Genomic DNA, 25,908 nt, shown 5'->3' with positions numbered 1-25,908 from the left:
ATTACTCAGCTGAGACAGAACATAACAATTATACTCAGCTATAAGACGCAATTACCGTGACTGTTGTGAAAAGAGATAATTAAAACATGCATTCCAGCAGAGATGATAACCTTTCATACGCTTCTAATCCAGATGGGGCAACCCCGCTAAAAAGGCTGTGTGAGATAAAGTAGTCATTTTAGTGACAATTTACTCATAAATTATTGGAGATGTTAAGCTGCATTCAAGCATCACCAAACTTTAAGAGGCACTTCAGCTTGATGTGCGGATGGCAGCTGCCACTTGTATTCTCTTGCAAATCCAATGTGTAATAGACTCACTGTAAATGAACAACTATAGGGCATAAGGATCTTTTTGTTTGCCAAAAGGTGGCACTGTGTGATCGTATTACAGTTCGCCTTTGAGCAAATACGTTTTTGGAAATTGTGTTAAACTGTAACCAAGTGAAAAGTGTAGTAAACTTTTTAATATAGTTTATGAAGGAAGTAACTGTATCTGTCCTTTTATTTCTGTTCCTTTCTTCTCCTGTAGTGAGCAGTGTTTCAGGAAGCCTTATCAAGCCCATACACAGAATAGAGATAAGTGCAGGAGGCTAATGATTAACTTTTGTGAAGTATGTAAAGAGTTAAAGGGATATTCTCACCTGGCCATTGACATTTAATTTAATTCATCTGCCATACATATACATTTCTTGAATTTGATGTTATTACAAAAATGACCTGTGTGTAGATAATTTCCCATAAATCTAGCCATGTCGTCCCTGCTGGAGTTATTGCACAAAGAAACAAATTGTTACTGCATGTCCCACATCTGTGGTAATGATCTTTGAATCCAGGTTGTCAAGGCTTAATACTGATTGTGTGACCACCGCAGCAAGGGGTGGTCGTATCCAAGGACAGCATGGCTACTGTTATGGGAAATTATCTTCACACAGGTAATTTTTTAAATAACAAAATTGAACAACATGTACTGTTGATGTACTGTTGATACCTAGAACTTGGTTAGAAGTTTAATAATGTCCAATAGAAAACATAATCCAGCTTCAAACGATATCCACTTGGTATTAAAAACTGTTACCTTTATTTGAAGAACGTTAAAACAGGGACATAGTGGAGGCAAACAGCCTGTATACACGGCAGTACACTTCAGGGTAGTGAGGAGACAGGTAATAGCCTACGCGTTTCAGAGAAACCTCTCCTTAATCATGGCTAATTTGTCAACAGTGACCAGAGGTTTATATGTGTGTAACCCAAAATCACGTGATGCATGGGTGAGTGATGTCATAGGTCACGTGAGATACTCCGGTAAGATTGACAAATAGCTTTCTTTAACACAGATATATGGAAACACTTTAAAACACTGTATTGAATGAATTAAAAGAAAGAAAGTATGTGAAAATAGGAGGTGCAAGTACGTAAGAAACATAGCAAGAAAAAGAGAATTGATTTTAATACTGGTAGATTATATCTTGTCTTTTATTTAGACCCTCCGGAACACGGGTTTGTAGCGTGAAAATCCAGAAGGTTTCTCTATTCAGAAGTTTCCTCCTGTCATCTCCCCCTCTAGAGGGGTGCTTAACTTTTTCAATTGCTATGACTGAGAGTCCTGTGCAATCTCTGCGGTGAACATTTTGAAAGTGTCTCGAAACCATGGAAGCATTTATCATTTCAGGTTTACTAGCATCTGATATGTGACGACAGATTCTAGTCTTTAGGGAGCAAGTGGTGCAGCCCACATATTGTACATTGCATCTAGTGCATGTAATCAAGTATATAACGTATGTTGTATTGCAGTTGATGAAGTTATATATTTTGTTTGATTGTTGGGTGCGGACAGAGGTGAAATGTTTGCTTGGTATAGCAAAATTGCAGCAAATGCACCTTTTATGGCCACATTTATAGAATCCTTGTGTGTCAAGCCACGTACCAGACAGAGGATTATTAGATGCATATAGGCTGGGTGATAATTGCATACCTAGTGTGGGTGCTCTTCTGGCCACACATTTAATTTTGTCAGGGAGTATGGAAGCCAGATCATTGTCTGTACGTAGTATGGAAAAATGTTTATTGACAATTTGTGTAATTTGTTGATATTGTAAACTGAAAGTGGTGGAGAAAGTAACCTGTGGTTTATGTGGTTTATGTTTAACATTTTCTGTTAGTAATTTTTTCTCTAGGAATTTTCCCCACTATTGTTTGTGCTCTATTTAACATCCATCTTGGGTATTCTCTATGTGATAAATCTATCTTCTTCTTACGAATTTTTTGAGTCAGAGTTGTGATGTCTGTGCAGTTGCGCTTCATGCGTATCATTTCCCCGACGGGGATGTTTTTGATTACATGTTTGGAATGGCACGAGCAAGCATTAAGTGTGGAATTAAGTGCTGTTGGTTTAGAATAAGGTTCAATGCTGACATGTGAGGTACCCATAAGTGTGATGTCAAGGTAATGCACTGTATGGCTAGATAGTTCATGGGTAAATCAGAGGTACGTATTGTTAGAATTTATGTATTTTACAAATTCGATGGCTTCAGATTCCGTCCCCTCCCACACCAGGAGGAGGTCATCAATATAGCGACCATACCACCTGATGCGGGAGAGGAAGGGGTTATCCCAGGTGAAGAGGAACTGTTCCTCCCATATGGCCACATAGATATTAGCCAGCGATGGGGAGCATTTGCCCCCCATTGCTGCTCCGCACCTTTGAACATAAAATTCTTTGTCAAAGGAAAAGTAATTGTTATTTAACAAGAATTGTACTGCCAAAATGATAAATTCCTTAGTAACATCAGAATAATTGCTGAACCTGTTTAAAAAAAGAATAAAGACTTGTGATAGCAATCTCATGATTAAGTGATGGGTATAACCCAATGACATCACATGTAAGCCAATGGTAGTGTTGTTTTCACTCGAAACCATCAAGTAGACCAACCACATGTTTAGTATCCCTAATGTATCCCGGTAAGGATATGACCAAGGGTTGAAGGAGGTGGTCCACCCATTCACCAAGTTTCTCCCCGAGTGAGCCGATCCCGGCCACAATCGGTCTCAGTGGTGGGGGGAACATCTGTTTATGTATCTTGGGAAAAGAGTGGAATATAGGTGTGATGGGATATTCTACATATAGATATTCAGCAATTTTTTGTGTTATTGCCCCCATATTAACACCATATTCCAACAATTTTTTTAAACAACATTGGATGTTAACAGTGGGATCAGACGTTAACTTTTTGTAAACTTTCGTATCAGACAAGATTTCTTCATTTAGTATTTTATAGAGTCCCGCGTTTATGAGAATGATTGCTCCGCCCTTATCAGCCTGACGTACTAGTAAGTCCTTATTCTCCTTTATCTCACGTATGGCTTTTCTCTGTTTCCAGCTTAAATTGTCGGGCATTTTATTTGACTTGCATGAGTTATGTAGTTTAATAAGATCTTTTTCTATTTTGTCTTGAAGTACCGGATACCTAATTGGTCACAAAATTTTAAATACCGTATATACTCGAGTATAAGCCGACCCGAGTATAAGCCGAAACCCCTAATTTCAACACAAAAAATGGGGAAACCTATTGACTCGAGTATAAGCCGAGGGTGGGAAATGCATTGGTTACGGCCTCCCAGTATATAGTCTGCCAGCCCCTGTAGCATACAGCCTGCCCAGCCCCTGTAGCATACAGCCTGCCCAGCCCCTGTAGCATACAGCCTGCCCAGCCCCTGTAGTAGGAAAAAAAATAACACTGTACTCATCTTTCCGACGTCCCCCATAGGTCCTCTTCTGTCTCAGACTGTCTCAGACAGAAGAGGACCTACAGGTGATGTCAGAAAGGTGAGTTTTGACTTTATTTTTTTAGTTGACTCGAGTATAAGCCGAGTTAGAGTTTTTGAGCACAAATTTTGTGTTGAAAAACTAGGCTTATACTCGAGTATATAAGGTAATTAAAAATAATAAACCTGCTTTTATGGACCAATTCACCCATCTCGGCCAAGGGGTGAAAACAGAATACACACAGGCGCTATGTGTGCGCTATAGTGATTGCTGTGATATATTTATGTGTGCAGTATAGTGACTGCAAGTATAGATGTAAAGTATAATGGCTGCAGGGTAAATTTTCTAGGTGAATTGCGTAATGTGAATAAATGAATGTTGGATGACTGCATAGATTCCTTTACAATGTGTTTTAATGGGGGGTGATGCCACTTTTTTCACCTGTCCAGAGAGAATCCTCCCTGGTTCGGTTATGTTTTTCCACAATTGAGTTTACAGCTTGACGATGGACAGGGAGGTACATTTTTTTTATCTGTCTAGGGCACAAGTAAAACCATGTCCCATCCATGGGGAGGGGGATGGGAGGAGAGAATTAGAGCAGATTGGTCACCACAGCATATACAGTCAGCAGAGAGGAGATATTATACATTTGTATAGATTATAAAAAGTAGTGCTTTGAATGTTTTCTCATATCACTGTGTATATCACATGTGATAAAAAGATTGGGAAATCTTGGGGCGCATTTATACATATAATTTTCTTGATGTTAATTGTTTATGTAGCAAGCTGTATACAAAATATCCCTCTTTCAAGGTTCATGGAATTGTTTCTTGAAAGAGAACACTACACCACACTTAGGGATTCTCTTCTCACTTACTTGTTGTTGGCGGCTTGGTACTGGGTGGGTCTATCACTGGTGGGCTGTTCACATCCTTCAATAGGCCATTGATGCTGGCGGATGGGCCACATGCAGAAATTGCTCTGGGTGGTCTCTTGCCTGGTACCTTCACTGTTGTTCTCAGCAGATCCATCTCCTTCCCATGTGTGTTGTGCAAATAGTCCTTTAAATAGGAAACAATTTATGAATCATTATTGTTTCTTTATTCGCTCAACTTACATGGGACACATGGGACATAGAAGGCAGTGACCACCATGTCTATTAAATCAACTTCTATACTTTGAGTGCATGGATTGAGTGATGTGTTTCATCTTTGGACTTAAGCCTCTGTCAGGATGCACTAATAGTGAAGTAGTTGATTTAATAGACGTGATGCCTCCTGGTTTCTAAATCAACATTCAGCATGTTTTTCCATCTTCTCTCTGTTCCTGGAGCGTGAAGAGATCTACGAAGGAGGATACCGGCTGCCTGTCACATCCAATGCCCATACCAGTGAGACAAAAGGTAAGTGAGGTGACTTTTATATACAGGCAGTCCCCGGGTTACGTACAAGATAGCTTTTGTAGGTTTGTTCTTAAGTTGCGTTTGTATGTAAGTCGGAACTGTATATTTTATATATTTATATATTATATTTTTATATTGTAACCTGTGAGAAAGTAAGAGGTGTTGTGTGGGAAAACCGCTATCTGTCTTACAGGCAGATAAAATTGAATTTTAAAAATGTTGTGTTGTCATAAGAACCAGGATTATCAATAAAGCTTCATTACAGACACCTGTGATAACTGTTATAAATGATTATTGCAGCCTAAGGCTACAGTACAGTAAATTACCAACATCCAGAGGTATGTTTAACTATGGGTTGTCTGTAAGTTGGATGTTCTTAAATAGGGGACAGACTGTATGGCCCTTCATTGATATGAGAGTCTGCACTAGGGTTTGTGCTCCTTGTCTTCTTATCTCCCACTGCCCGCTCTCAACAGGCCTATCTCATTGGGCTGACTGCCAGGCGGCATCTCCTTCCCAGGAACATCATTGCAGCTTTACTAAAAAAATATGTATAAGCAGAAAATTACAAACACAGAAATCTTTTCAGCAAGTCTAGGGTGAAACCTTCTACAGAAAGCTGCCATGAGAGCCGGTATTAGGCACAGCAAGAAGGAAGTTGGAAATACACTATTTGTATTAGATTTACGATGTTTTCTCAGTATTTTATTCATGATTTTCACTGATATCTTACAAACCCTTTATTTTCTATGTCTCTTCTTTCACATTTCCCTGTTTGTTAGATGGTTGAATAAATTTAGAGCCTGTATAGAGCCTATTGTTTTCACATTTGCAGATCCTAGACGACAATGGTTGTCTATGGGGGTCATTTATCTTAGTTTTCCTATATTTTTTTTTAATGCTTCTGTTTTTTTACATTTTTTTTTGGGTGCATTTGAATTTACAGTATGTAAGGAGCACTATCCCCCTGGGCCTTATTGTGCTGCAATGAGATTACATCAGGCAGAGGGAGGGGGGTAGTGCTGATAGAGCAGAGGGAGCAGGGGACAGTCTAACAACCTCTGAATATGCAGCACGAGGGGCACTGATAACACCCCTCAGAGCTCCTGGCTCATTAGCAGAATTTTAAAAGTTGATTTTAGAAGGAAAGAGGCCATGAAAAATATATAAGAATATTCCCACAGTTACAGTCCCTGGTTCTATGAGTAAGTGCCCCTGGATTATTATGCGTAATTTTGATGGTAGATTTCATTTTACATTGCAAGTTTATGCCAAAAAGTGACATAGTTATTTAATTAGTCTAATGTAGCACTTGTCTGTATGAAGGTGACCTTACTGCTGAGTATTGAATGTACATTTCTTCCAGCAGACACTAGATGGCAGTAGTATCAAATTCCTAAAGTAGTAAGACTGGTAGAAGTAAGAAACTCTGAATATAACAGAACAGAATCTAATAATATAGAATATAAAAAATTTTTTAGCTGTTGTATTCTTACAAATGAATGCCTGAAGAATTGCAACTTACACTGCGGAGTATGTGTGTTGCAGACAGCATATTGAGTGAGTATAGTGTTGGAAATGGTAGAAATGGTGAGCTATATTCTAATTTATTTCAACCCTAAACCCCAGTTTAGCGTTTTTTAAAGAGAGCAACATGTTGTAGAAGCCATATTTCGGTATAGTATATGTAGTTGGAGTGAGCATGCTCTAATATTTGATTCATACTACAGCATCCTGTACCTACGAGCCCCTATGTCTAGTTTATAAGTGACCTTCAAGAAAAATCTTTTGAGTTCACCACTGCAACATAAAATACATGAATACATACATTTTATATTTTAAAGGTGTTTAATATTCTTCTTATTACTGATTTTCCTATTTCTGTATCTGGAGGGGATATATTTCTGATCCAATTTTCCTTAGACAGCTCCCTCGGCTGTCCAGCACTACATGTTCCTGATCTCTGATTACATCTATTGAGAGACATGTATTCAGGGATCAGGAAGGCAGAGATCGTACTATGCTATGTCTGCCTCCTCTCAGGAGAGTCCAGCTGTCTATTACGGCCTGGCTTGTCTCTCCATTAAATCTACCATCAAAATCCATCATGATAAACTTACTCATAGATCCAGGCACCATGACTGTGATAATCTTCTTACATTTGTAATCCATTGCCTCCTTTCTTCTAAAAATCAGTTTTTAATTTATGCCAAGGAGTCAGATGAACTCTGTTAGTAGAGCACCTCCATGTTCCATGTTGTAGCTTCACAGGCTGTTACATTGTCTCCCCTCCCCCTTCTCCCTTAGCAGTTCCCCATCTCATTGCCTGCAAATGAGAAAGTTTTAGCACACAATGGAAGAGGGAAGTCCTCCTGCACATTGTAACAGCCTGTGAAGCTGCAGAATGGAGGCTAACGCACCCTGGCTCATTAGCATCAGACCATGGATAACAAATATAAGTCTTAAAGGTTGGACCTTTTTTCCAACCTTATATACGAAGATACTATGATAAAAAGATTGCCACAGTCACGGTGCCTGGAACTATGAGGAAGTGTCCCTGGTTTATCATGATAGATTCGGATGGTAGAATTCTTTGAAAAAAAAGTGTCTGCAAAGATATGTCAAATTTATGTAAATAAATATCCTGGGATCACAAAAATCTCAACGAGAATGCCTAATTATGGACTGCATAAACTCCACCTGTTTTCAGAACTGGACAAACCAAATTTGTTGGGAATGTTCCTAAAGATTCTTTGTCAATCATAGTCACTTTATCTCAGTGGTGTTTCATTTCTAGTTAAAAGGGTTTCAAAGGAATATGGAAAAACCCCTGCAGGCTTAGGTGGGGGAAGGAGGGCATATATTTACCTCACTATAGCTCCTGGGTCCAATTTTTCTCTGGTTTTCTGGCATTCGGAACGTTCCAGTGGATCACAGGACCTGCTGCATCCAATAAGCGGATTTTCCATGGGGACTTTTTTTTGTTGTCTTCTGGTCCAAGAAGGTCTGACAAAACTTCTTGCCAGCCACAGGTCCAAAAACCAGGAGGGTAAGAATGTGTTTATTATTTTTCCCAACCTGGGACCCTGGGGGTTCTCCATATTCCATATTTAAGCAGTAGTGTGAACAGAACATCATTAAATGTCCATATCCCAGCAAAAAATAAACTAAAACGTAACTTTTATTACACCATTTTTATAAAAGAATTGTCCATTATAATTTAATTCTCACTTACCCAACCTATAAACATAGATCTATATTCGCTCTGTTCACAATAACTGCCCCTTTTTCCAAAGATCTGGAAGGGTCCGCTGCTCATCATTGGACTGGGTAAAGTAACTTTCCCATTGTCTCTCACTATGGGACATTAAACTGAGCATTACCGTATATTGCCGCCTGTACATTGCCCAACATCACCTTTGGTTTTACTATTACGCTATAGGGTGTAACTAAAGTTATGTTTGATTTTATTTTTTGCCCAGATATGGACATTTTATGACTGTCTACGGTAGTTTTTTGTGGTGTATAACTTGAATGCTGCTGATCATTTTGGTCCATTTTTTGTATATCCAGAACATATGATTATTACCACCGGCAGAAGCAGAGAGAAGCTGAGCAGTGAGAGTGGAAGTAACCCCCACTGATAATATGTTTTTTATGTATGCTAAGCCTGGGTCCTCAATATTACATTCCCAGAAAAGCCCTTTAAGCCTTAAATCACTTACATTAATGCTAGGATGGTAGAGCAGCATTCCATTGCTAGTCAGGGTCACATACTTTTTCTTCCACTCCTTGTTCAAAGAATTACCACTACGTTTCAGTAGGAAGCTCTGCAAAAATAGATAACACAAGAACTTTTAAGCCGCAGAAAATGACCATTTATACCATATACACTATATGCTTTATTATATGCATAGAATTTATATTATAAAATATAATTTTAAATACAATACTACTGCTTAAAATAATTTTTCAATATTATATCCTATATAAATCATGAATTTTGTATGAAAAAGAACAAATAGACATGAATAAAAGTATCTATTGTTTGTGTATGCAGCTCCTATGCACATTTATGTGTCTCTATAGAGATATACAAACCATATCTAATCATGCAGTTATGCGTTACTCCATTTCTTGCATTTCTTTCTCTAGGTACAGAGGTGGGATCAACTGACTACAGAAATGAAGAGCAAATGTAGAAAATTATTCAAGATCGGGTAGATGATCCCTTTCCTGTGGAATAAAGCCAATGCACAATGATACCACAGGTTGGCTCAGGTATACGTGGAGTCATAGAGCCTGCAAAGATATGGCTATTACAGGGGCATAAGGACAGTGGTAGCATGCATAGCAACCTCTATGGGGCCCAGAGTGTCAGGGGGCACCATTGTCCAACTTGACACTAAATAATTGAGGCTGTCCACAATTGTGTATCTATTATGCTGTACAATGTACAGCATAATATGTATATAACATATATGTAATGTATATATGCTGTATATCTGTTTGTATCTGTGTTGTGTATATGCTCTATGTGTGTGAGAGTGTATAAATGTGCGTGTATGAGTGAAAAACTGTATGTTTATAAAGACAGATATAGAAATGGGTGTATATATGAGTGTAATATGTGGAAGGTGTAAGTCTGTGGAAGGTGATGGAAGTGGGTGTTATATATCTGACCATATAACATGCAGCATACAGGACAAGCGAGGTGGTACTGCACTGTGTCTATATACTGATATATCTATATATCTATATCTATATATGTATGTATATATATATACACACTCACCGGCCACTTTATTAGGTACACCATGCTAGTAACGGGTTGGACCCCCTTTTGCCTTCAGAACTGCCTCAATTCTTCGTTGCATAGATTCAACAAGGTGCTGGAAGCATTCCTCAGATTTTGGTCCATATTGACATGATGGCATCACACAGTTGCCGCAGATTTGTCGGCTGCACATCCATGATGCGAATCTCACGTTCCACCACATCCCAAAGATGCTCTATTGGATTGAGATCTGGTGACTGTGGAGGCCATTTGAGTACAGTGAACTCATTGTCATGTTCAAGAAACCAGTCTGAGATGATTCCAGCTTTATGACATGGAGCATTATCCTGCAGAAAGTAGCCATCAGATGTTGGGTACATTGTGGTCATAAAGGGATGGACATGGTCAGCAACAATACTCAGGTAGGCTGTGGTGTTGCAACGATGCTCAATGGGTACAAAGGGGCCCGAAGAGTGCCAAGAAAATATTCCCCACACCATGACACCACCACCACCAGCCTGAACCGTTGATACAAGGCAGGATGGATCCATGCTTTCATGTTGTTGACGCCAAATTCTGACCCTACCATCCGAATGTCGCAGCAGAAATCGAGACTCATCAGACCAGGCAACATTTTTCCAATCTTCTACTGTCCAATTTTGATGAGCTTGTGCAAATTGTAGCCTCAGTTTCCTGTTCTTAGCTGAAAGGAGTGGCACCTGGTGTGCTGTAGCCCATCTGCCTCAAAGTTCGACGTACTGTGCGTTCAGAGATGCTCTTCTGTCTACCTTGGTTGTAACGGGTGGCCATTTGAGTCACTGTTGCCTTTCTATCAGCTCGAACCAGTCTGCCCATTCTCCTCTGACCTCTGGCATCAACAAGGCATTTCCGCCCACAGAACTGCCGCTCACTGGATGTTTTTTTCTTTTTCGGACCATTCTCTGTAAACCCTAGAGATGGTTGTGCGTGAAAATCCCAGTAGATCAGCAGTTTCTGAAATATTCAGACCAGCCCTTCTGGCACCAACAACCATGCCACTTCCAAGGCACTCAAATCAACTTTCTTCCCCATACAGCCATGTGATTGGCTGATTAGAAATTAAATGTTAACGAGTAGTTGGACAGGTGTACCTAATAAAGTAATATCTATAGATATATATATATATATATCAGTATATAGACAAAGTGCAGTACCACCTCGCTTGTCCTGTATGCTGCATGTTATATGGTCACTACACAGCATCACTTCTCTTGTCCTGTTATTCTCAACCTCACCTACCATCTGGGCTGTGAATTAACGGGTCTCTTTATGAGTTAACAAAAATTACTCCCGTGATATACCAGTCCGTGACATTCTCTGGCAAGTCAGAAGTCATTAAAGGGGCGTTCCCATAAACAGTATTAATAACATGCCCACAAGAGTTGTCATAAATACTTGATAGATGTAGGTAAAACATCTGCTGACCCCCGTCCCATATACCTTTTGAATGGACAGTTGGTTTGGCATACATGGCTTTTCTTAAATCAAGTCTTTTTATTCCCAACATACCCTAGAACACATAGGACTGTGAAAAGCAGGACAGATACCCTTATGACCCCGGATTATTAACACATACTAGTAATTCAACCCATTTCTTTAAAACGACCTCAGGGCAATAGTAAATGGCAAGCTACTCCCCTACCAAAATGTCCCGTTCCCCCATTTGTTAGACATTTAGGTAACCCCAGTTTGTTACTAGTACTATTGTCTTACCTGTTATCAATACAAGATTATAAGATAAGGTAAATGTACAAATATATTTGTGAGCTAATTTCACATCTCTGTTAAAATGTGCTCACCCTATTACTATCAGGTGGCACACTCCATCGAGCTTTCTTAATATTGTGTCATGTTAAAGAATCTGTTTTTTATGTTTGTTTCCAATGCAAGAAAATGAAAAAAATCTTTAAAAAGAATTTGAAAACAAAACAAAAATAAATGCATTTGGCATACAAGCCCTGAAGCAGGCGTACGGAGAGGAATTCTGCCTATCCCCCATTATTATAGCACCTCCATGCCAAGTGGGTGTAAAGGGGGCTTGCCCAGTGGGACAGTGCGGGGTGTTCTTGCCTCCACCTATACCCTGAGCCAAGAACTATAGCGCAATTGTACACGAGACCAGATCTGTGGTAGAAATGTCCAGTGGTTAAACCCCTATCATACTGGCACATCACAAGCCAGCGTATGATAAATCGCCCCCATTGAGGATACAACCTGATAGTAAGTTGCACTACTGTTGCAAAGTATCAAATAATAATTTTCTTTGAGAACACAATGGGACTTATTTACTAAGGGTCGCGGATCGCACTTTTGTTGGACTGTTCACGGTTTTCGGGATTTACGCAGCTTTGACAGGTATTTAACAGGTGTCTGCACTGGGATTGCGTCACACCCGATGCTGGCTTCCATGCCTCAGAAATCGGGGGCGAGTCGTCGGACGATCCGAGTGATTCGGATTGAGAGCTGAATTTAACTTTCAAATTGTGTCACAAGATCGGGCACTTATATGTACCAGGAAGAAGAAGATGAGCACTATCGGACCTGAGTAGGGAAGTGACACATGTAGGATATCAGACGCACAATCTTAGTGAATCGCGGCAGAGTGCATGATCGTTGGACAATGCTTTTTCGTGAACTCCGCGGACTGGGTAAGTGAATGTGCCCCTATGTATGTACAAATCCTTACCACTTATAATCATCCATTGGATCCGTTGACTACAAAACACCACAGATAGTAGGAATTGAGCTCACAGATTGTGGTGTTCCCAATAAGCGTCACATCCTGACTTTCCATGTGTCCTCCAGTAACAGATTCTCTCCTATCTCTTCATTGGAAAAATACATTTCCAATGCATCCTGTCCCTTCTGTGACACAAAACGCAATCTCTCGCCCACACGAGTACCCAGCGAGTCTGATTCTTTCCTTCGGTAAAAGGCAGCTGCACATTGCTAGCCCAGCCACAATGACTTGCCGCTCTCTTTATGGAAGGATTCAATTGAAATGTGTGGGTTTTCCTCCCGGTAGCTCTTCCCACTAGAAGCAGTGGGTAGCTGCTGGATAAAAGAAGAAAACATAGCTTTCTACTGTGTCCTAGCATTCTCTTTCCATTTAACATTCTTTACCGGAGAGAACTGTAACAATTAAGGTGTTCGCCTGCGAGAGGCTGTGTGGGTGTTTGTCATTCGCTGTTGAATTGTGCCAGTACATTAGCTAATCAAATGGTAACAAATTAGCATGTACCAGGAGGGACATTAATCCCTGCACAGCGGGCATACATTAACCCCTTACATGCTCTACAATTGACATTCACATAAATCCAAGGCACGATTGATCATGAGTAGAGGTGTAACGTGAAGCTGTAGGACCTAAATGTGCAATCCATACCAAGCCCCCAAAATGTAATGCATTTGTCTCTTCATATTAGAAAGACAATGATAAGCTGAGTTGGAGAAGGTGTTTTTATTCCATATAAACATCTTTTCATAAATAATTGTCTAACCTTTTATTTACAAATTGCATGGAATCATTTCTAATTACTCTGTATTGTGCTAATCCTCTGTCACTTCTCCAGGAAATGTATAAATAAGTTGACAAGGAGGTGTTACCAGCAGGGTCTGTGTCCCACACAGTCTGATACTGTCCAATCATGACTGTGCCGAGATACATTAAACGGTAAAAGGTGAACTTATTCATAGATAAGAAAGCAGAGATATACAACAAGGTGCCCCAGGATTGTTGTTTCATGGGCAATACAAAGCACAGGTCTAGGAGTAATGGGGCACATTTACTAAGAACAGGGCAAAGCGCGCTATTTGCAGTTTGCCTGTGTATAATGCAGGCTGCGCCAGATTCAGGATTTCTGGTGCACGATCTTCATTAATTTAGTGCTTCCTCCACTGCTCCAACACTTTATTTTTGGTGCACCTTTAATCTAGGGCATGCAACACACTTCTACTGGACTTGCGTCGTAAATATGATGAACAGTGTGACTGAGCAAAGGACGCACCCTAATTTGTGTCTCATAAACAATAGTGCAGCTGCACCACAAAAAGATTGCGTGCAATACCTGTGCAAGCAGTTTGCACAAAAAAGAACATGCAAAGTCAGACAGAAAACTGGTGCAAGGGACATAATAAATGTGCCACAATGTTTGTATGCCTGGTAATCTCGGGTAATGAGAATATTCCTGATGTTCTTTGCTAGTTTCCCTGGTGATTTAGGCCAATAAAAGGTATAAAGATGTTGTGGATATGGCCAAGGCAGAAAAGGAGTTAGTATCAGTTCTCAGTGCTGTGTGCTGAAACTTCCTCTTGTGCTGTGAGATTACAAAAGTCAGAGGGAAGGGAGTAGTGCCAAAAGAGCAGAGGGAAGGTTGAGATAGTGTAACAGTCTGTGAAGCTGCAGCACAGATGGGCAATACTGGCTCATTAGTATAATTTAAAAGTTAATTTTAGAAGGCCAGGGATAATAAATATAAGAAGATTACCACAGTCACAGTGCCTGGATCTATGAGTAAGTGTCCCTGGTTTATATGGAAGATTTCCTTTGTTAGGCAAGAATGAGTGGCTCATAAGGAATGGAGTATCTATATGTGAATAAGGGTACCTCTAGCTCCATGGCATACAACACTGACCCTGTAGTGTTACTATTTTCCATAATAATATAGAGACATTAGGACAAGTGGCAGATGAACGGAAGATGAATGTCTGCAGGATCATTGTATCTCGGGTTTATGTAAAGATTTAGTCAATGGAAACACATAGTTGTGCATAAGAGCTGTAGATACAAAACAATGGGACACTTATCATTAAAATTGTTGCTCTTTGTTTTTTTTATGGTTTGAAGCATAAAAATAATGGCTACAAAAGTGAACATATCCTCAAAGATTCTACTTACAAAGATTGTCCATAAAATGTATTAAAATTGAAAAATAAATCTGCATTCAGCTGTAGAGTACATTTGGTACCTGTTTAATTGGCAATGCTCGGCCGGTGCCGCTGACTTCACCTCGACTGTCAAAACTTCTCTTTTCCATGTCACTTCCTCTTCGGTGCTGCAATAGACAGGACATTTATCTTTCACTCTTTCCCCGTCGCAGTATGACAAACATGGGATAGATTGCAGAGGATCAGTGCTCAGCAGTGCTCTAGAGCTCATTTATTAGGACTGGTTTTAGTTCAGCAGTGGCTGCTGTGACAAGGCTACTTTTCAATCATATTTTATATTCAATAAGCCCAGCGGAGCACTAGAGCTTAAACCACACCTGTTATGGGACACATTATTAATATTCTCCTGAACAGTCCTGACAGTAGCAGCTGATTTTGTTATACACATACAGCGGGTTTCATGTCCATAGTAATACATTAACTACATTTAAAGGAACACTCTTATATACCTTATATGACATTTATAATGCATACTTAGATCATACAGGACAGAAAGCCGATTTACACAAACTGCTTAAATATATGCAATGGTATCAGCACCAGTATGTGATTGGTACCAGCACCAATCACAGGTGTTACCGGTGGGTGTCCGCTGCAATATGTCTTGTATGGAGAGGGCTCCGCCACCTGCAGACGTGTGATGTATAGATATGTTGATGAGATTTTCTGATGGTAGACTAGTCCTACTTACAAGCTCAAGAGAAATCCTTCTTCCTAGAGCTTCTTTTATTATACAAAGTGTTTTTGGCAATATAGAAATATAAAAATAATGCTAATTAGTCTGAGGTGCTCTGGTTAAGAACCCTAAAGAACCCTTAAGGTTATAGACTGATCCTGGATTTCTTACTGAATGGGACAGAGCAGCCTGTATGTATAATGTGCCAGCTATAGAAGACAAACTTAGCTAATTTCTTACTAAAAAACAATTGGAACGTGGGTCCAGCCTAAAGCAAGGAGATTGTCTCTTCTGTAATTGTTTTAGCTTACTGGGAAAAGACTTGTGCGGCGTTTAGCTCCACGGTGCAGGGACCCTGGGGTGCTGACTCCAAGTGACACCTCACTACGCAGCTCTCTGTGACTGATGTTCGGAGTAGAAGGTAAGGAAGATGAGTAGTCATTCCCTGGTCCTCCATTGCTGGTCTGTAAAGAAAATATGTCTTATGTTATAGTAACTTTTCAATGGACTATAGTACCATAGTACAATGGACAATGTACATCTGCCATCACCTGTACGGATAATGGAGTGGAGCCTCCAGAGTGACTTGGGGAGCTGGGTAGTGATTTGCATGACAGTAGCTGCTGCTGACGCTTAAGAGCTAGAATCTTTTGGGCCACTGAAAAAGAACAATACAGTTAAATCTTTTATAATTCTGTCAAAATAAACAGTTTAATGCTGAATAATTTCTTAATATACATGGTGAGCCAAAAGTCCCAGGATCCCATTTTATTTAATAAAATAAAGGGAAAAAACATATCTGAATATCCCAGCTAGTAAAGAGTGAGGTGGAACTATCATTTAGACTATGTCCGGAAAATGGCCAAATGTTCACTGTGATGCATAGCTATTTGATGGGTTCAATGTGTTGTCCATGGTGCTGAACACAGAGGCGTCCTATGGATCCAGTGGATATGAAGCCACATTAGAATATATGGAGATACAGATGTCATATTGTTGACATGACAATTTTAACCCATTTACCAGACGTGATTACTCAGTCTATAGTGCTAAATAATCAAATCAAATGTAGCAGGATATAAGGAGGGTAAATCGTTTTTAAGGTTTTTCCTTATAGTACAGAATTTTAACCTACCAGAATATCCATTAAAGGGTAGACAATTCCTAAAAGGGGTTAAACAAAAGTAACCCTCAGGTTGGTAGATGAAGGGATCTGGTTCTCCACAAGGATTGATGCAGTCGGAGTGTAGGTTAAAATGACATCTGGCCTCATGCATTGAATAGTTAAAAAACTTTTGGATCTTTATTCTTTGGCTAGTGGAATCAGCAGCAAAAGTTTGCTTTATCTTTGATTGCTGAACTCATTATTCTTTTGTCTTTGTTGAATAGTGCAACATTTTTTGGTCTGGTACTAAGGCCTCTGTAGGGTATTAAAGGGGTTGTCCATGCTTGGACATTTTGTACTACGGGCCCCATTTGGTGGAAAAATAACAAACCTCTAATTCCATTGAAAGGCTTCCCATTTCCACCGGCATTTGTTGGTATACAGAGGCTCAATGGTGATGTCGTGTTAACAGCGCGCACCCTCTACGACCTCCGGCTGTGGCCTGTGTCAGGCTGTAGGGGGTGCATACACCACCACTTAGTACGTATATACCAACAAAGACCTGTGGTGAGGAGAGGCGCCTCTCTGGACCAGAAGTAAAGACTAAGGTAAGTATGGGTTGTCTGTTATTTTTACATCACATGAGACGTTGGTAAAAAGAAAACCTTATGTATTTCATCAAATGTAAAGCACTATTTGCTGTGAGATTTATCAGAAATGTCAGAGCATAACTGTTCTAGTTGTCAATGACAACCAATCAGAGCTCAGCTTCAATTTTATAAACAGCTGTGGGATAATGACAGCTGAGCTCTGATTGGTTACCATGGGAAACTAGAACAGTTCTGCTCTCAGACATTTTTGTTTACTTTCCCCCATATTAAACATTCTGTAGAAAAATCGGAGAAGGATCCTAGCACCTTAGTTATAAATGTCTTGATTTATTTAATAGATGTTAAAAAACAAACAAGTTGGTATTGCCATCCATACTGGCTGACACTTTTCGGGTAACTTAAACAAATTGTGTCCTTAGTCTTAGCCTACTCACTGGTCACTCACTCTCCGTCCTGGTGAGTAGGCTATGGCTTACATTACTTTCATTCCCACAGGAGTTCACAGAAAGTGCACTGTCCGATGATAATGCACTGTGCTGGGATTCACTAAGATCATGCGCCCAGTATCATGCATATGTCGCTTCCCCGCCCAGGTCCGACGGAGTTCACCATCTTTTAAGTGGTGGATGTAAGTGCTTGGGCTTGCGACACAATTTGAAAGTTAAATCCTGCACTCAGTCCGAATCAGTCAGATCATCTGACGGCACAGCCCCTAATTTGGAAGCCAGCGCAGCTGCGCCAAAAAACTATTGCGTGCAACACAATCCCAGTGCAGACACCTGTTAAATACTTGTCCAAGCCGTGCAATCCCAAAAAAAGATGCACAGTCCGGCAAAACTTAGCAGCGCGACACATAGTAAATGAGCCCCAATTTGTTTAAGTTGCCTGAAACATGTCAGACAGTATAGTATGGATGGCAACACCAACTTGTTCGTTTTTAACATGTATTAAATAAATCAAGAAATTTTTAATTTCCTGGGTTCCTTCTCTGTTTTTTCAAGCAAGATTTTGTTGCTGCAGTCCAGGCAGCAGTAACTCCGTGCATCAGAAAACTTTCTCAGTGAAATTCAGCTGTGGTCTAGAAGCTGTTTGCTGAGCAGTACAAATCCATTTACTTCTATGGAATATCAACATTATCTAGAGCTTTACTCACAAATGTGATATATGTTATCCTGATATTTACATAACAATGCTGCTGTGAACTATCATGCAAGGTGATGCAATGAATTTACAAAGATACTCAACTATAACTCCGGTTGTCGCATAAATATACAGTATTAATAAAATTTAGTGCAATCTAATTATTGTAATAATGAAACTGCAGTCATAATAACATAGAATCTTATTATAGAGGTGAAACCTGAATTCACAGACCGGAAGTGTTTGTGTTTGAATGGAAAGCCATGTAATGTGTACAGATGTATTGTGAAAGCTCCCGCACATGCTATTATACCAGTTATCACATAAGATATGGAGAACCTCACCTTCACTGAACACTCGATCCACGTTCAACCCATAAGTGGCACAGGTTTCATAATACATACAGCGTTTCATGTCATTACATAGACCTCTGGCTCGCACATCTTCAATGACCCTTGGATTGCTGGAGCTAATTTTATCTGAAAGAAGGAGTAGTGTGAGACAGTAGCCACATATAGTTACAGACATATAGGTCATAATACTACACAATCTATATGTATCTTAGGTGATAAAATCCAATCACTTAAAGTTAAAATAAAAACTTGGACTACCAGGCGGCCGGATGTCTCCATGGATTTATATAACTTACCATGGGCTTAACTCTTTTCACATACATTTTTTTAAAGTGTTTGCATTTTGTTCCTCTTGCAGGGCTAATTTATTAAGCACCATTCATTCTCAAAGTACATCTCTTGTCTCAAGATTCCCCTTAGGCAAATGTTGTGTCTGTTGCAGTTACCCCCATGTTAACCATTGCATAAAAAAATAATTGCCATTGGCCGACTTACCTTGAGTCCCCACCAGGGCCACAGCAATGTCAGAGACGCTTCGATAGTTTGCCAGGAGAGCATAGTACTGGAACATGTCTTGAAAACTTGCCTCATTTTCCAGGCTGAAGACAAAGATGACGCCATCCACCCAGTTTGCAAACTAAAAAGCACAACCCAGAGAGGTTAGATCAATAGGCAATCTGTCAGTGGGAATTGCAGGCACTGGTTGATGCCATTTCCCCTTCCCTAGAGAGTTATCTAAATAACCTCCATGCCCACATCTACTTGTAAAATGCTTTCAGAATCACTCAATTTCTAAAAGGAAGTCATCCAGATTTAGTTTAGTCTCTTTCAATTGTGTTTTTCAGGAAAGAGGAATTTAATAGGTAGCATCCCATACACTAGAAATTCCCAACACTGTCATCTGAGCTCTTTTAGGGAAATGTAATAGAGGATTGTGTTTCCTCACAAAAATGGTTCATATATGCGTACGCCATATGTCACTACTACAAGAAAGAGGACATCATTTCTTGTTCTACAATAGCTAGGTTAGATCAGTAGCAGAGCAGATTGTATATAGTATCGTATATGCCTGCAGAGTGTTATAGCGCATGAGGAGTTGAGCATATTGTATATAGTGTCCAAACTGCAGACAGGGTCCGTCAGAGGTGTGTCACACTTTATGTTGTAAAGTATACAGGAATCAGATGTGGATATTGGAGAATCTCCCTGTTTACATATAACATAGGCACATCACATTGGGCCACATTTATCAAAACTAGTGCAGTCTGTACTATGGGCAGAATGCAGCAGATTCATCAAAACTCCATTTATCTGGCGCCCCCCGCACTGCTCAGAAGTGTGCACAATTTTTTTTTTTTTGGCGGACTTAGTTCATGCTGCAGAATTGTGGAGCAGACAGAATTGTGGCGCACATCTGCAGTTTGCACATTCTTTTCTGTGTAAAGTCAGACAGAAAACTGGCACAAAGACTTTTATAAATGTGGCCCGATGTATTCCTACTTCTTGCCGTGCCAACTACTTTCATAATCCAGATGCTCCTGCAGTAATATCAAGCAGCAGTCACAATTACCTTGGCATCTGGTGCTCCAGCTTCTTCTCTGATCAACAGAAGGTAGCTCTGCCCTTCCACACTTATCTCCTTCTTAAATTGATCACCTGGATAAAGATAAAACAATATGGTTACTGAAGTATTTGCAAATTCCTAGGAAACAGGAAAAGGTACTGGTTAAGACATAATTCAGATTTGCTTTAAAGCCTATTTATACTCTTGTTGGGAATTTTCATATTGTCTATTTTATTGCTTTTACATCTGTCTTTCTGCGGCGGCTACAGAGGAAAGCTGAGCATAGAGTTATGTAGATATGTTCAGAAACAGAGATTATTCAATTTTTTTTGGTGGCCAAAAGCCCATCTCACCACCATCTATCTCTATCATCATAACTTTTCCCGAATTTTCTGTGGCTACGAGAGGTTTGACACAAGCACATCTACCATCTTGAGGGTGCGTTCACATGTGACGTTTGCATTATGTTTACAAACGCAGTGCCAACGCCTGGGGGGCGGGCTTCGGCCCAGTGAAACACATGTGATCTGTAACCAGCACCCAGTTTTTTGCACTGTGTACCAGCAGTGGAATACATTCTCTAAAAACGGAAGAAAGACCGAACCTTGGTAGCAGACAGGGATTTGCTGTTACCCATGTTTAGGGTATCTCCTTATGTGGAGAGTAATAACACATAGGTATATGTTCAGCAGAGGCTGGGGATGTATGCCATAAACTAGCATCCATCTCGCATCCATCTCTAATGGCCTCCGCTACAAGCAGCAAGATGGAAAGCGCAGCCTAATACACTTTTTCACCATGTGTTTCCTGCTGGATACAGACAGACTGATCAGACGGAGGCCAATAGGATGCCAGTCTGCCAGTATATGTCTATGGGCACATTCCCCATATGTACCAAAAGCTTTAATGGCGTAGATGTGTTCAAAAAACAAAAATCACTATACATTTTTGGTGGCATATACCCTTTTATGCCTGCAGAGTGGCATTTATTAAAGACTTGTATTTGAGGGGCTATGACTGATAATAAACCCTCTAGTTTACACCTTTTTATCCCTCTGATGGATCTAAAAATCATCATTATTTGGATATAGCAGATAGCTCCTTGCCTTCCCTGCATACAAAATCTACAATCTGCTACGTAAATTAGTTCCAAGTGATTATTTCAGGAAATAGCTCAGGTTAAGTGGTGACAATATATTGTTTATGAGGCAGCTGCAATGGATGAGAAGGCAGAATTAAAGTAATTGTGTTTCTGATTAGTTTCCTCCCTTCTCAATGTGTGTGGTGACTTCATTCCTTTTTGTCACTCTCCATCCATGACTGGTTACCGCCCATCTTCAGAGCACTTCCGAGTCTCCATGGATACTGGAACAAGAAACCGCGTCCACTATTCAGTTACCTTGGAAACTGGCAAGAACAGAGGGCAGAATGGAAGGAAGCAATATGTGGATGAGTGCAGGCCGCCAGATTTGGAGGCTTTGAGTCAGAAGGATTGTAATGCAGCTTATGGCCATTTACATTTCTTTAAGATCTGAGTTTGACTTCAATTTCCTTTTCTATATGACTTCAGTCTTTTGAAGTTTTAGCCAATGTGTTTTACACCCGATATATCTCAACACTCTTTCCCCCAACGTATACAGGAGACTGCAATGTGCAAACATTATAAAGGTTCTTGATAAATATGATAAAAAATCATAGGAAAAAGAGGAAAAATGGAAAAATGTAAACATTTTATTTAATTCCATTTATCTAATTCCATTTCATGTCAAGCTAGCCATGATACAGATGCCCTACATAAAAGCACTATACAGGAATGTTCTGCATCATATACAGACCAATAGACATGATAGTACACGAAAATCCTGCCACCTCCAAAAGAGAGGAAGTAAAGTGCATGTAGGGCTAATGCAGCCCTCTGCAGCCAGGAAAAGTTTTTTGGTGACAGTTACTTATTATTATACAGCCTTCCAGTTTATCAATGCCAGTTCCTGAAAGCCCCCACAGCTGTAAAAGAATGTGAGTTTTATTACTTTATTAGGAAATTCATTATATTTTTATCATGAGCTAAAACCTCTTTAAAGGGAACCTGTAAGTTACTCGTAAACTACACTAACTGAACATATCTTTGAAAATTGCTATAATACAGCAGTAACACTATCCCTATATTGTTCTTACCAATGCCTGTAGAGTTTCACAGACTGTTGGTAAAGTTGACTCACCATCTTTGCATATTCATGTTCTTTCAAGGGAGGGAGGAGGAGAATTAGGTAAAAGTACTCAGCTGAAGAAAAAGCATGCCCCTTGTCAATCAGGCTGAACTAAGCTCAAAAAAAGATGATGATGATGATCAGACTCACATGGGGTCAGTTGCATAGATGGCGAGTCAACTTTACGACTGTGGAACGTTAAAGACATGGAAGAAACAATATAGGGATAGTGGTACTGCTTTATAGTGGCAGCTTTCAAAGATAGGTTCCATTTAAGATTTTGTTTAATAAAAATGAATTTTACTCTTTGTACATTTAATTTCCCCATTTTTGGTTAATTGTAAACAGTGATCAGGGTATCATTTCTAGCAAAATGAACTCCTGTAGAGAAGTACATAAATCCCGTTTCTATGTCCATGCCATTATGTAATAGCACCTTGTACAGAACACGTCCCATTACAATGATAGAATGTGAACTTAATCATCTTCATATAACAGTCCATCAGCAATGGACGGTTAGGAAGTGGCCTTCTGCCAATGCATACACCCATTGTACCAGGGAACGTTTTTTACGGTCAATTTTACCAAAAATTTTTACAGCCTAACAAACACATTTTACACATTTTAAGACTTTAACATATTCAAAAACACAGATATTGTGGTGCATAAACAAATATATACAGCTTTGTTCTTAAAAAGTAGCATTAAATTGAGAATTATCTCAATTGCGTATTGTTGCTGTAGAAGGGCTCTGATTATTCACTATTAATTGTCATTAACAGTTTATGGAAGGGTCTCTCATTGGGAAAATCAAACTGGAACCATCATTATGGTGTAAATTTTGCCAAATGGAAGGAGCTAAAAGCTGGTATTCTTCTGTGTATCTTGTGACTATGCGAGTTCCATATTCTAAGGGTGCGTTCACATGTGACGTTAACAAATGTGTTTTCAGCTGAGAAGAGAGGATTTGCCTGATTACATTGCTGTCAATATTGCAATGTAATCTAGTGATGACAGCATCATGCTACAAGGATAATCTCGAAGATTGGGTTTCCCTACAGAGTTAATGAACACTGGGATACCATAGAATTAATACCAATACACTGGTATTCTCTTATGTGCAGAGGGCTTGTAGAGGTCCCTAAGGCCCATACATGTGGTAATAACACCTGCAATGGTTGGCTCTTCCATTTCCCCTTCTGCTTGCACTAGCAATAGAGAGTTAAAAGTAGATTGTGCCACAGAACAACAATAATCTATTTTTGGTTGTAATTATTTTTATATTATATGTTAATATTATATTTAAATCACATACATTTCAGTGAATACATTCCTATTACCAGGGGTGTAACTTGAGGATGTACAAAGAGTGCGAATACATCCAGGCCCAAAAGGGACCTTGGGGTCCAATATGGTGGACCTTTTGTATATGAGAAGACTAATATAATTGGGGGCCCAATTATAATAATAATTTTAATTATAATTTTGCAATGGCATCCATTAGCTTCAAGTTATTCAACTGCCGATTTCATTTCCATATAGAATGGGAACATCTGCAAGGAAATTTATGGCAAAAATCTGATAAGAAGAGACAATAGTTAAGTTATTCTTCTAAAAGTCATCCACAAATACGTTAACATAAAATATAACCTGAAAATAATGAGTTTTCTTCTAACCAAACTTTTCAATGGATTGTATTGGAATTTTTATATTTTGGTTCCTTCACTCTTGAATTTTGAAACTAATAATATTACTATCCAAGTAGTATTTTTAGCAGCCTTTTATTGCTGTTTTGGATGCATAGCTCAGTTGCAGTGGTAAATTTCAGCCTCTGTCTTATTATATCAAATCATGTTCTTTCTGAGGTGGGACGAATTTAAAGAGCCCACTACCCAAAGACTGAAAAACTTAAAATCATACAATTGCCGCTCTACTCCTTTAAAAGTTAATAGACAATCTATGAAGACTGTCGTATTGAACGCAAATCTTCCGCCGCCAGCATGCCATATTTACTAAGAGGCTCCAGACTTTTAGTAAATCCAGAAGAGTGCTCCACTAGATTCGAACTCAGATAAGAGATAGAGGGCCGCATTTATTTAAGTGTTTGCGCCAGTTTTCTCTCTCTGACTTTGCACTGAAAAGAAAGTTAAAACTGCTTGCACCTGTATTTATAAAGTGTCTGAGTTTTGGTGTGGTTGACAAGACAGACATTTAAACACATTTAATACAGACCTGCGCCACAATTCTGTCTGTCCCACAGTTCTGCAGCATGAACAAACTGCACCAAAAAGTAACGGTGCACCTTTCCCGAGCAGTGCAGTGGGCAGCAGATTAATGAAGACTGTGCGCCGGTTTTAATGAATCTGGAGCACTATACACACTCCACAGGCAAACTGCACCTACTACAGACTGCACTCGTTTTGGAAGATGTGGCCCAATGTCTCCTAGTTTTTCCATCTGAGACTTTAGTTAATATAGCAGGACAATGCATCAATGTGTCGTGAGGGGCTAAAAAATAAACAAAAATGTAAAAAAATTGGCCTTGACTGCCAAAAAACTGTCAGAGTAAAGCACTAGTTATTTTATATTTGATCTTCTAGACTGTTCAACATACTAGGCATAGCCCTAGATTCATCATCATTAGCTTTACTTTTTGTCCTTGAGCCCTAAATGCACTCATGTTCCAAAAGGTTTCAATCTAAGCAAGTATGAAGTAAAAAAAAACAATTATAGGAATTGACTGGGCCCATGACAACACATCCATTCACCACTGGCATCTGTATCATTGTGACAAACCAAGAGATGGATTTATTGGTTATATCTCCTTTACTTGTGACTGTTAAATGGAATATATATTTTGGTTATTTTTAGTAAGTGAATATGTGGTAGAATGTGAAAAAGGAACAAAAGTTAGTAGATCTCTATACTACATGAATATATTTGAATATATTTATATATAATATAGATGCAACAATTTCTCAAAACTGTATCTGAGTATTTGAGGGGTATTTTATGTTACCTCCCATAGCAGAAAAATGTTGTGGACATACACTGTAATAAAGTATTAATATGCTACTGCCCCTTTAATCATCCATTGATTTTCTCTACGTGGAGCAGAGACAGGACAGAGGACGCTGGTCACATGTCCACATCCCATGTCCTGCACCTGCCTGGGTGATCATGTGATCATCACTATGTTTGGCTGCAGTTGGTTGGTTGCTGTGCATCCAATATGACCAGTGTAGTGAAAAGTAGTAAGGTGATGTGCAGCAATGGCACATCACTATGGTAACAGAGCAAAACATTCTGTTAGATTATCATT

The 25,908-nt window shown here is 39.5% G+C and overlaps 1 protein-coding gene across 3 annotated transcripts in view; it reads right to left on the bottom strand.

Annotated features, from left to right (window-relative positions):
* AGAP2 (ArfGAP with GTPase domain, ankyrin repeat and PH domain 2) overlaps positions 1-25,908 on the bottom strand; it is a 183,840-nt gene that overhangs the window by 16,888 nt on the left and 141,044 nt on the right. For all 3 annotated transcript variants that reach the window (XM_072134838.1, XM_072134837.1, XM_072134836.1), the window contains exons 4-11: positions 20,386-20,471; positions 19,311-19,452; positions 18,807-18,941; positions 16,158-16,264; positions 15,918-16,070; positions 14,951-15,037; positions 8,893-8,997; positions 4,643-4,826 (exon numbers count right to left, since the gene is read on the bottom strand). In XM_072134838.1, the coding sequence (XP_071990939.1) occupies positions 4,643-4,826; positions 8,893-8,997; positions 14,951-15,037; positions 15,918-16,070; positions 16,158-16,264; positions 18,807-18,941; positions 19,311-19,452; positions 20,386-20,471 (999 nt within the window). The remainder of the gene's footprint in view (positions 1-4,642; positions 4,827-8,892; positions 8,998-14,950; positions 15,038-15,917; positions 16,071-16,157; positions 16,265-18,806; positions 18,942-19,310; positions 19,453-20,385; positions 20,472-25,908) is intronic.

Source organism: Engystomops pustulosus, chromosome 2 (genome assembly GCF_040894005.1).
Source record: "Engystomops pustulosus chromosome 2, aEngPut4.maternal, whole genome shotgun sequence".
Lineage (NCBI taxonomy): Eukaryota > Metazoa > Chordata > Amphibia > Anura > Leptodactylidae > Engystomops > Engystomops pustulosus.
The sequence above is the reverse complement of the archived record's forward strand: the minus strand, read 5'-3'. Positions and strand labels throughout refer to the sequence as shown.